This window comes from Homarus americanus, unplaced genomic scaffold (assembly GCF_018991925.1).
Source record: "Homarus americanus isolate GMGI-L3 unplaced genomic scaffold, GMGI_Hamer_2.0 scaffold39155, whole genome shotgun sequence".
Taxonomy (NCBI): Eukaryota; Metazoa; Arthropoda; class Malacostraca; order Decapoda; family Nephropidae; genus Homarus; species Homarus americanus.
This window is the reverse complement of record NW_024737042.1, coordinates 14,630,762-14,644,135: the sequence shown is the minus strand read 5'-3', so window position 1 is coordinate 14,644,135 and position 13,374 is coordinate 14,630,762. Positions and strand designations below refer to the sequence as shown.

Sequence of the window (13,374 nt, the reverse complement as noted above, 5' to 3'; positions counted from 1 at the left end):
CATTCTGGCCTCTACTTGTATTCTCATAACAACAGACGTGATAAGAAGGGTAAACAAACTATATAAAATAATTAATCATCTTTGTATATACGTAAAATACAACAAATTAATGCAAGTACTTATAACAAAACTCGTTAATGACCTTTATATAAAACAATGCAATGATTAATTAATTTTATTTCACTTTGTAGTGGTCAGAGGAGGGCCACTACAGTGTATTTTATCAAATCAAGAGTCACTTTGTATCATTTTTATATAATTTTCTTAGTTCCAATATTTAACTAATTGTAGAGGCACACATTTACAATTGGCTAGTAGTAATGAACAAATATCCAGTTCTCCATGAAAGATTTCAGAAGACTGAACAATATATTATAGATGACTAACCTACTAGGGTTAGGATTTTTCATCAAAACAGTTACTGTACACGTGATAATACAGTACAGTATTAAAATCCAAGTTCACATGAACATAGGCAGATTTATCGAAGTATCATATACATACAATGCCATTTGTATTTACTAGTGCCTTCCAGATTTAAATACACAATAAGAACCATATAATATGGTCATTATATAGATACTAAAGCTAGACTTTACATGATCGCATCAAGTAAAACACGCAATAATTTACATCCCAACAAATGCCCTCAATTCCCTTGTTATTTATGCTGATGGTATTGGGCTAATGTAGAGTATTCAGATCTGTCTGTGAGTTGTCTGTTTGTTTCCACATAACTTAAGAATTAATATTAAAAGAATCATTAATCATGCCATTTAAGTTCATCCTGACATACCCGAATCAGGCTATACTTTTGAGGTCAAAACGTCAAGGTCATAAATGTGCACAAAATTGCACTACACTATAGGTGTGGGTTAGCACCTTGTCTAAAAGCAGCCTAGCTGAAAGGCTTTTTGCCATGGGAGATGCAAGTATAAATGTTTACCCCTTATGAGAAAGGTATCCACCTGATTTTGTTAAAGTTATCGTGCAGACATGATAAATATCCTGTGGCAAAGGTGGATACATCACGCAGATTCTATGATATCCCATGAATTCATTCGGGAATACTGTATAATAATGGGATGTGACTTGTTCATTTTCTTGTCAGACAAAATGCATGACATGCACTGACATATGGGATGGAAAATATTTTGATAATAATTTACTGATTTTTAACCCCTAAAGCTCGGGTGGCCAATAACAATAATAATAATATACGTACTGTATATAATATTATATATACTGTATATGTATACAGTACTATATGTTATAATATGAAAAATTAAAGTTAACTATTATATCAAGGTCCATGGTGGCTGGAATGGGATTTAAATGACAGGTGGTCTGAGGATCCACGTGTATTTGCAGGACGAAAATAGGGGGGTGGCGGCTCTCTGTTTTGGAATTTGGTTTATTTGTGGACCTTGTGTGCAGTATTTATGGAGCTTAGGATATGGTTATTTTTATTTACTAAACTCCCTCAGCTGGGGGATCATGAGATGTGATCCTCCCATACTGTCCAGAATACAACTGATGTTTGCTCGAGAATGTCTGTGTCCAAGGAGAAGATGCCAAAAGCCTCCACTTAGTATATGTCAACCAAATGAGCAAATTGATTTTAAAATGTTGGTGCCCAAGAGCTCATTCAGAGACTCCTAAGTTGGCCTGAGCTTTAAGGGTCAATAAGGCCACAGTGGTGGCATGGATATAAAAATATATATAAATTCCATGCATAAATGATAATGAACCAAGAAATGCAAGAATTAAACCAAGATGCACCAAAATTAATATCATGCTCCTTGGATACCATACAGTATGTTAGTTAACCATCCCCCTTTTGTTACAACTTCAAAAATTTACTTATTCTTTGGAAAATAATCAAGTCATTTATGAACATATTGCACAGATCACTCATACCTCATCTCAGTGACTAAAAAGAATAGTATTCACTGATTTGGGAGGGTAATTTGAGCAAGGGTCTACTACTTCTGTGAATCAACATTAGTTCCACTTACTTACAGTCAACCTTTACCTCCCTGAAATAATCTTGACACCTAAACGTCAGATACTGTACATTAAGAATTCTACACAAAATAATGAGGGTTTGGTCCTGAAATCCCATTTCATGACCAGTATGGCTCAGGCAACTTATATACTGTGTCAACAAGTTTGCAGGCCTGACCCTTGGGCTCGTAGCAGAAAAGAAGTGTACAGGTGCTCTATAACTACAGTACAACTAGAAAATAAAAGATAGCATTTCACTCAGCTTAACTGCAACCCCTATAAAATGGAGTAACACATGTATTTGTTGTCAACAGTTACAAGTATTTGCCTCTACTGTACTTTCTGAAACAGTCTTCATGACTTGACAAACTAAGTTACAGCACCAAAAACTTTGCCTCTTTATGTCTCCAGTCATTTTAATGTAAAATACCCAGTAGTAATACTTGTAAAAATATATGCCCATAAAATACCTTTGTGTTATCACACACACAAAGAAACCTTTCTTCTTTACAACAGAAATGAAGTTACAAGAAAATAAATAACAACAGAGCAAAAGTCAAAGGAGAAATATTAATTAATCTTGTGAAAGACTTACGTTCAACTGTAAACACTTAGTAACCTAACTGACAAGTAAGATCTCGGTGCTGATGCTAAAAAAAAATTACTGACACAACTGACCTCCAGAAAGAGAACTGGCCTCAAGAAAAACTATCACTTCTGAAAACAATTTCTGTACATCAGACTTATCCTATCACATCACAGATCACTGTACAGTATACTGTATTCCGAGTTGAAAAATGTAGAGGAAGATATTAAAAATCACATGGAATGATAGACTGAAATGTACGTAAAAATTACAAACTACTTTTCTATATTCTACCAGAAGATATATATGTACTGTATACACCTAAAAGAGAATCATGAACACTATAAGTGATCACTACTGAGGGAAGTCAAATCCCCTGCAAAACAAGTACTGTACTGTATTAAGTCTGATGGACCATAATGCTAGGCAACAGTAACAGGGAATATTAATTATAGTATAGTACTGAACTTGTCGTTGATCTTTTCATGGTACTGTATGCCCATATACAATACCAAGTTTGATAGAAATCCCTTGATCAATGTTAGAGAGCATGTACTGTACACAAAATCAGATACACACAATTGCATACACATTTCCTTTCACAAGCAGCACCTTGGGAAATTATTAATTATGGTTACTGTTTATTATATTAGAAATTAAAATATCACAAAATAACTATAGTACAGTATATATATTAACCGAATAACAGAAATTGCTGGGAAGCTGCAACTATAGGTTGGACAGATGAGCAATATGGGTCAACAGAACTGCCGAGTACGGGCCTGGCCAGCTGCAGCTACCTCTTTTCATATGTTACTTTGTTCTTCTCTTTTTGGGAGTTGGGACATGCCTTTATCCAAGCCTATAAGGATGTAACCTATGAAGTCATATACTACAGGTACATTATTTCTTTCAGGAGCTTAAGTTGTAAGAGCAGCAGACAATGGTGCAAATATTTACGAGAAAACAGACAAAATTCATAACATTTGAGAAAAGAAGCTCTGATTTCTAGAGCACATAGTGAAATATACAGAAGAATTGGACAAAACTGTTAAGCAAAAGCAACTTGAGAATGAGACGACTGCTGTATACATGACAACTACACCAATAGTTTCACAGCTAGTGTCATGATCATTTCTGTTGGACCCTTGATGTTTCAATGAAGTGAAAAAAGAGTGTTACCCTTGGTCTGTTTAGCTAAGGTTTGGCTATTTTAAGGTAGGTGAAATTATGTTAGGTTAGGTTATGTAACACTACAATATGATGAGTGAAGTTAGTTTATCTTAGATTTGGGTATGTTAGGCTACGTTATGTTAGAATAGCTTTGGCTAGGCAAGGAGGAGAGGATCTTCTGTACCATTGGCTTATACATGAGACAATAATAACTATCCAGAAAGGTAACATACAATACTGAGTGCAGTGCTCCTAAGTGTTGAAGAGGAAGTAAAGGTACAGTAAGCAGTGTGCTGAGAAAACTGTTAAGTTCATGGACAGGAAAGTGGATTATAGTAGTACCTCAATCGGTATTAGTACACGCAGATTGGATAATAAGTAGAGGAAGGAATAAATAGAAGGTTGACCACAATATTACATGTAGAAGAAGTAAATTTTACAAGCTAGGGAAACTGACTTGACAAAAAGGATATCAGCACGGGTATGCGTATATATTGGATAAAACTTGTGGCAATTACGAAGACCTGAAAAAAGGATAAGAAAAATGAAAGAAGACACCTGAAGGAAGGACAGGAAAACTGAAAGAAGACACCTGAAGGAAGGACAGGAAAACTGAAAAATGGTAAGTCATGGGGTAGTACTGGATGAGTGTTCGGTAAGTGACATGTCTATTGGTGCTTCACACGCAGGAAATGATTTACTTAATATAAATATCTGAGCAGTAAACAAGTTACAATTCATATAACTGTCACTACACTTCCACAGTCTTTCATATAAAACTCTGTGGTATACAACATAACCTTCATTCTAATGCAGCTTATGTTATCTCCACAATAAAATACCTTTTATAAAGATGTACTACCTATATGGAATGGAATGGAATCACTTCATAATAAACTTCCAATACACTAAACCACCGAGTATTGCACTCTCCAGTAATATTATCATTATCAGAAGTATCTTGTTGTACAATACGTGGCGTGACATGGATCGAATTATTCTCCTGCTTCTACTCAGTTCAGCGTCTGTGTCAACCAGCCGGTCTCTTGCTCGAGTCAGGGTTTCTCTTTGGGTTCCTAACTCACCCAAGACTTCTGTACCAACTTGTTCTGTTTCTACAGCTATTGTGGTAGAACGCACTATGCTTGCCGATGTTCGTTCCATGATTACAGTGCCTTGTCTTATCTGGAAAATGTTTAACATCAGACCTAATTATTGACAATGTTCTCATGCAAAAGTACAATGTATCTTAATCAATGTTTCAGTCTATTTTAAGCCAAAATAATTTGTACATCACACACCTGTTTACGAATTTCAGCATCAAAACCATCACTGTCTTGGGCAGAGGAAAATAATGATGATCTATTGCTCATATGGGAGTGAGTTGTCTTCTCTTGATCAAACCGCCTCTGATATCTAAAAATTTACATTAATAAAAGATAAATAATATAAAAATATAGTACTAGAGGTAGTAACTGTGATGCCTATTGACTTTACCATCTCACCTGAGCCTACACACTGGCAGATGACATCATAATACAGCAGAGCCAGATCACAGCACAACTGCTGTGATAGCCAAGGCAACACCTTCCTCTATATGAGGGTGATCTATAGCTAGGGAAGGCCTTTACACTTCAGCTAGATAAGATATTAAGGATTATATAATATCGATGACTTATAAATTAAAATTTTAAAACTATGCTGAAGGTCACCAGATAAAAATTTACAACCCAGGCCTACATCCATTAGTGACTGAAGTTGACAATAGGTACAAGACACAGCAGTATTGTCAAAGGAGACCTATCCTAGTGAACTGTACTGAAAAACTTAACAATAATACTGTACACTACAATAGCACACCACAATAATTCCACATTCTGTTGGTGCCAACAAGATAAAGATTGAGAAGGGTGTATGTGTGGACTAAGTAAATACTGTATGGAACAAGCAACCAATTGTAGATTAAATGAAATGATGGAGAGCAACGAACTGCTTCAGTGCAAAACCATTCAAGTGATCAGAGCCTGTCTAGGATGGCAATGACGAATAAATAATCTTAAAAGGACATTAAGGAATAAATATATGACACTATATAGATATTTAACCTTTATTTCCACAAACATTATCATCATCACATCATGGCACAATAGCATGAACAGACATATAACTGAGATATACTGTTAGAGTCTAACTGATTTTTAAAACCAAGTCTATAGAGTTTCCTCTTGCCATAATTAACTGCCCACAAATTTCATCAATGTTCAAATTCTCCACCAGACCCAAATAACTACCAACCACATATAGCAGACGAAAATGAATGAGCGGTGCATGGTGGGATTGTGCATGATAAAATTATTAGCAGAAGAGGTCAAGATAATTCACTTTACAATTTTTAACACTTTCACTTATGGATGTAATCTAAATTTTGGATAAGCAAATAAATGCTCCCATCACTAACAGGAAAGGTGAGCAGAGGATGCACACTAGCAGTTGTTTGTCTCTCACATGAATATGACCCCACAAAAAAAAAAAAAATTATTAGCAAATATAAAATAATTATACTGTACAGTATTACGGTGAACCAGCCATTAGAATTAATGAATGACAGTATGAATAACGGTAACAAAATACAAGGACGTACAGTATGTCTATGCTTGCTCTTGATTTCAGCCACCCTACATTATGGCAGGAATAAACCTGAGGGAGTGATTTTTGATACTTATGGATAAGACATTAAAATTACAAAAATCAGACCACTTACCTTCAGCTGCAACTGTGACCTTTGACACAAAACAAGAAACAGTATTATGGACACCAATACCATATGTAAATTTTTTCCCCACACCAAATGCATGAAAATGAGATAAATTTAAACAATTATTTCTTCCAAGCTACTAAAGGACACTACGTACCCAGACTTTGCCATCTATAACCAAGAGACATTCTATATAATAAAAGAACAGCAGTGATTAGTACAGTACTGTACAGTACTCACCTTAACAATTCATTCCGGTATCGTTGTACTTTGCTTGTCATTGTGTTTCTGTAATCAGCTGGAGCTTTCCTTATTTCAATATCCATCTCTACCAGTGAGTCATTTGCATCTTTCAATGATCGTTCAATTTCTGACAACAAATTCTTACGCTCCTCTTGGCTTTTGCACTGTCCAACACCACACTGTAATACACGTGAAAATAAAAATGTGTTATATTTTACATCTGGAAAGTAACAATTTATATTGCCTTTATTTAACACTGTAATGTATTTTCAAACTTTATAAAATACTTTAAGATTTGTAATTATTTTTATTTAATGATTAAAACTATAAAATTAATTCCCTCTAAACAACTACTGTACTGTACCATACCCTGTACTGTACTCAATCAGTGTCCAGATCAAATTTATTCTCCTCGGTCTACTGTAACTGTACTTTAAACAAAATCTGTACAACTTTAGATTCTGATTAAGTCTCTAATTCTGAACAAGCTGAATAAACTCAATACTACAGTACAGTGTTTAAATCTCATGCAATTTTCATTGTTATATCTATTGCATGGTTTATCAGCCAAAGAAAGATACATACAGTACTGTACATATAATAAGAAAACTCTGTAATTCAGGACCTGTAAAATGAATAATAATCTTAAAAAAAATCATTCAAAGTTCGCTGAAACTATCCAGTCAATTGTCAGTTAAGTTTAGTTATACTGTATATGCCTCACCTCTAGCTTATCAGTAACCTGGTCGAGAAGTGCCTCCACCTCCTCATCCAGCAACTCAAACTTATGAGAAGACATATTGTTTGAGCCTCATATACTGTACAGTACTCTACATAAACAAGTGAGGGTTTTTGTTCGGTGGACTCTGTAAAAGAAGAACAAGAAAATGAAACTTTCTTCACTTAGCGACACTTGGTAAAATTTCATAATGGTTATCACATCCTTATTATGTTTGGGAATTCTGGAGCAAATAGTCAATAATTATACAAACTTTCTAGAATTGGATGACCTTGACTTTTGTTCAATAAACAATGAGAAACATATCACAACAGTTGCAGTACACTTTCAGAACAGTATGATCCTCTGTCCCACAACTGTGGCAGAATATGTCTGCCAGGGGTTAAATTTCTAACTTTTTTCCTTATGTCCTGCATAAACCAGTTTAATGATCACTGGCAACTCTACTGTCACAAAACCATAGCAAGTCCAAAACACATAAAACTGCAATTCCTAGGATATATATGGGCTACTCTTTAAGTTAAGAAAGCTTTTATCAGTAATTATTGATGACATACCTATCGACAATTTTTCATGGAAAATGAATTTAAAACAGCAATTTCACTGTGCAGTGGACACTGTTGCAGTTTGGGCATATGTGTTAAAATGGGGTTATTTATAAATTAAACCTAACCTAACCTACGTTGATAAGAAACACAAGCGGCCAAAACGTCGTTAGAAGACCTCACCAACCTAACCAAAGAAACCTATTTAACCTTACCTAACTTCCTAGCAAGGGGGGCTCCACCCCCTGACATATTAAGCAGAAAAAACTTACTATGACATGGCGTAACTTCAGATTTTTTGTGGACATGAGAAAAGCCACTTAAACCTTTTTTTCTTCTGTGGAAAAATTTCCTCAAGTCAGTGCTACACTTTTACCAGTACATGGTTACCCCTTTTCACTTGTACAAAAAGTTCATAAGATAGCTTGTTTAGGTGTGCAAGAACACTAATGTATTAACATGCTTACTCCCATCTGGAGATTACAAATCATGTGAGGCAGTACAAGAGGATAAAGTACAGTATACTGTATAGCTCTATCTTTGCCAGTGTGGGCCATCTCCTGTAGAACCAGTGATTATACAGAAGGAAACAGGAGCACCCAGAGAAAACTTGCAGTATTTAGTAAAGTCAAACGAGACAAATCGCTTCTCACATTCTACCCTAATGAATCTCGACGGTTACAGTCCAACTCGGCCCATTGCCAACTCGGCCCACATCCAACTCGGACCACCTCGAATAACCAACTCGGACTAAAAAGTAAAATGTAAAAGTTTACACATTTATTTTTGCATGAATGATAAAAGTACAAAAGTACGGTGATAAAAAGCAGCATAGATGTACAAACATTACTGAAAAACAGCCACGTGACCGAAACACATCATCGAGGGCTTTCTTCTTTACCATAGTTGAAACTTTGCTTGACACCGCAGTACCCGCTTCTGGTGGATGGCAATGATGATGATGTCCTCTGAAGTATGCGTCCCCTACTTGTCTAACTGTCATTAGGCAGTTCCTCTTCTTGTTCCTCACAACATAATGCCAATGAACAGCAGCAGTTGTTTCTCTTTTTACTGTGTAAGCATATCCAAGGCTGTCTACCAATTTATCTTTTTCTCTCTGGGATGACCCTGACACTATCTCGTAAGTAATGTTCTAAGTTCTTGGATGTATTTCTCTGGGTAGGGGATCTTGGATACTGATGTTAGATGCACCAACAATCTCTGTTGCTCCAGCAATACAATTAGCTTCTATAATGTCTTCTTCCAGAAAATGTTCTGCAATCCTAGTACTCTCTGCCATAAGTTGGAGGTTGTCTTCATGATGATGATCCATTGTGGATAACTGCGCGCACCGGTGACATCTCCAACCGATGTCCAACCCTTCTCGTACTGCTCTTCTGTAGTTGCATCAACTGATGTCTGTCCCACACGTCCGGTGCTGCCAGAAGTTGCAACCATCACACTGGAGTCCTTCCTGTCGGGGATGCACTATTGCCATGCATACCAAGCATTGGTCAGCCATGGTCAGGACTCAGAATGTGACTGATCCTGTAATCAAACACCAACACAGAGGGCGACCTCACTTTGCCTGGAGACCTGACAACAATAACCTCACAAAATTTGATGGTTCAGGATGACCTGATCATGAAATCTGAGGTTGACGAGTTCCACAACAATTTAAATAATGAGTTACTTAATGCACAAAGGCAGAACATACCACACAGAAAACTCAGATCAAATAACAATGTCCCCAAATGGATAAATAATTATTTAAAGAATATTATTGGCCAAAGGAAGGCTATAAGTTGGAGAATAAATCGTGGTGAATTTTACCAGCAATTATAGGCAAATTGCTGGAAGCTATAATTTCAAACTCTATTCGAAATCACCTGGAGAAGCACAGGTTACAAATGTGAATCATGGTTTATTGATCAAGTTCTACTAACATACTCATAAAATTCATCCTTCATACCAGTTGAACCCTCGGTGATCACTCATTCACACTCTTCTTATTTTCAGTGAACCAAAAGAGACATAAAACATATATCAAACTCATTCCTGAACCTCTAGTCAGCTACTTGTTTGAAGTGTCTAAGGTGGGCCGAGTCAGGGTATTGTTTTACTTTAGGACAGCGCCCCCGAAAGTTATAAACTACTGAAACATTTAGATCTCACTATTCTGAGCATTTTGAACCCCATATATTCATGGCAAAAATGGATAATAGCGACACAATTAAATTTAATTAACTTCAAGTAGTTTTCAGTCTTCGTCTGTGAGATGTTATCTGAGCATCACGCATGCGCAATGCTGACTGACGTCATCCAGTCGTTACCAATGAGGTATCGATTTCATCACACGAATTTTTTTTCAACCAATCACATTTTATTTTTCTCAAAGGAAGCAGCCTGGGTATGATTTTAATTTCATTGACCAATTTCACAATGGCCGTGGTGGAAGTTAGTTGTCGCTTGTGCTCCTACGATTTTTTTAAGTTTATTGCCGAGTTTTACAAGAAAGACAATTATTCTATCCAATTCTTACATATCCCTGGTCCTTCCACTTCTAACTAAGGTGTTGTACTTTCGGACATGGCGCGCCCCAAAGTTTTTAACTTCTGAAACATTTAGGTTAATTTAAGCTAGGGCTACCAGGGGTCCGCCCCCGGCTAGGGGTCAGGTTAGGCCTGCCCGGGGTCCGGGGGCGGTGCTCCCGGCGAGGAGTTAGCTTAGGTTTTGCTAGGTCAGATGACTCGTTTTTGTTTTCTCCCCCACCCAAAAACCCAGATTTCCCAGGATCTCCCCACCATTATTGTTGCAGGGGAATGGGGGCCAAAAACTAGCAATTTCCGCCCAAAATTAAGGTCAGATTCATTTAAAACACACCAAAAATACACTGGAAAAACATATTGGTCAACTCCTAGGGACTCATGTCCAAAAGAAAAAATTTACCCGTGTTAGTAATGTGTGGGCCGAGTTGGTTATTTAAAATGGGCAGAGTTGGAGGTACACCAATCTCGACCTGTAGTGGTGAGAGGCAGAAGTGTGCTACCAGTGTATCATCCACAGTTCCACACCTCAGGGGTTAATAAAAAAAGTGAACAAACACTTCAGACATCCATGTTTGAGACTGTACACACACCCAGTACCTGCTAACACTGTACTGACCAACCACCTGTAAGACAGGTCGACTAACAACAAGGATAAAAGACAGCCGACAATTAACAAACGTACAATTGAAACAGAGTTTATCGGCTAAAGTATATACAGTTCGTGGGAATACTGTCGTTTACCTTTCCAGTCCCCTTGGTCTATCTAAACTATGAAAACTTAAACAGCCACAGTAACAGTATATGAGAAGTAACACAACTACGGTTTGTTTACACCTTACCCTGTTAAGGTAATAAAGTGTCGAGGAAGAACATTATATTTCAGCTGGTATGAACTACAATAACTTATTCTGTTATAACCAAAATGATCTTAATATTATCATACTGTAAGGGTATAGTTTATATTAGGTCAATTATTTTAAAATATTTTATACTAGTGTTGTTGTGGACAGTTTTTATAACATTTACTATTAGGCACACGTCTCCGCCTCCAGCAGCGTTGCCAACAGCTGATTAACTGAGCGTTCTTTAGCCAGGATAAATAGACAATCACGGATCTATTTAATAGGTTCAACTTCAACCATGATATCATTTACAGTTTACACTAACTTGTTTGATTAAAGACAATAAAATGTTGATAGAAAAAAACGATAGATAAATAGACAGATAGATAAATCATATTAAGTAAAATGATCACATAATGCAAGTTAACTGTACAGTAGATTGATTTACTTTACTTTTATCCTTTTCAACACTGATCGGCTCGTTAGCCGCTAGGGCGATCGGTCACGTCTCTGTTGGCAGGTACTGGGTGGGCATGCACCGGCTCCTGAATGTACCTAAACCTGCTACAGTGTTGGTCAAGTCTTGTCTTGAAAGAGCTCACACTCGGTGCCGTCACAACACTTTCTGGTAGATTGTTCCAAGAGTTCACAACTCTCACTCTGAAAAAGTTTGCCCTCACAGTTTTCTGGACTTGCGGCTTCTTCAATCTTGAGCTGTGACCCCGTGTGGGGCGAACGTCTCAAAGTGCTTTGAAATCAATGAACAGCCCGTCAGGTTCTATGTCTGAAGTTGTATGTGATATTAAAAGAAATGTGATAACTGCCGATGAGAACAACTCTCGTATTGAATTTGTGTGGGTTCCGTCCCATGTTGGAATTAGGTATCATGACCGTGCTGATAGACTGGCCAATGAGGCATATAAGAAAGAAAAAGTTGACCGTGACCTTGGTCTGTCCAATGCTGTACTTAAAAACATTCAAGTCAGAATCATGAATTCTGATCTGAAAGAACCGAGAATTGCAGAGAGACCTGGCAGTTGTAGCATTAGTAAATATGACAAAATTTTGTGACAAGAGGTACCGGTATGGCCAGCATGACAGACTCAGACAATGTGATGTAGTCGTGGCCAGAATTAGACTTGGATACAGACACATCTGGCAAGTTAGTAACGCTGTACCCATACCGGAACACTCAGCATGTAAACTTTGTGATAAACCTTTAAAGCATACACTTGAACACTACATTATTGAATGTGACACTGTCAAAGACTTCAGGCCACCTGGCTTATTGTATCATGAACTTTGAAATTACGACAGTGAATCTAGGGTGCTTGGGGACATTCTTGTTGTTTATCCCAAATTTGCTAGCCCACACTGATTAGTCGTCAATTAGAATATGACGTCCAATGTATATGAACCAATGTTTTGCATGGCAGCGAACAGTGACATCACCCACATGACTCTGACCTATATATACTATTAATGAATATGATGTATTTCTTTGTGTACGAACCTCTGTCCTGCATGGCAGTGAACAGTGACATTACCCACATGAATCTGATCTACGCAGTGGCGTAGCTAGAGTGTGTGCCGCCCGGGGCGGCCCTTGAGCCCCCGGCACCCACAAAAATACATATATTGCACAGTGACTCACTCTATATATATATATATATATTAAATAGTTTGTGTACCATTATAATATTACTGTACTTTCACATACTCAAATATAGTATGCTTTAAATACACCCCAAACATACTTAAACTTTATAAGTAACAGTTAAACAAAAAGCAAAAACGACATATAGGATAGGGAAAAAAGTAAAAAAGTGTAAAAAATTAGGACCATCTTTATTTCTGAAATGAAAACTACAACTTTCTACAAAGTAACTTTTCTTGTTTTTTTTTGTTGGCAAATTCTTCAATGACATTGTCAAA

At 36.9% G+C, this 13,374-nt stretch overlaps 1 protein-coding gene across 2 annotated transcripts; it reads right to left on the bottom strand.

The window, feature by feature from the left end:
• Window positions 1-66: 66 nt before the first annotated feature.
• On the bottom strand, window positions 67-11,682 carry LOC121872739 (vesicle transport through interaction with t-SNAREs homolog 1B-like). 2 transcript variants are annotated; one of them, XM_042375776.1, is made up of 5 exons: window positions 11,624-11,682; window positions 7,489-7,630; window positions 6,762-6,943; window positions 5,068-5,182; window positions 67-4,951 (listed from the first exon to the last, which is right to left on the bottom strand). In XM_042375776.1, exons 2-5 carry the CDS (start codon window positions 7,561-7,563, stop codon window positions 4,649-4,651), a joined length of 675 nt encoding a protein of 224 aa, XP_042231710.1. In that variant the 5' UTR covers window positions 7,564-7,630; window positions 11,624-11,682; the 3' UTR covers window positions 67-4,648. The 2 variants fall into 2 exon arrangements, with proteins under 2 accessions (XP_042231710.1, XP_042231709.1); XM_042375775.1 differs by lacking the exon at window positions 11,624-11,682 and adding an exon at window positions 11,339-11,539.
• Between the last annotated feature and the right edge of the window lie 1,692 nt (window positions 11,683-13,374).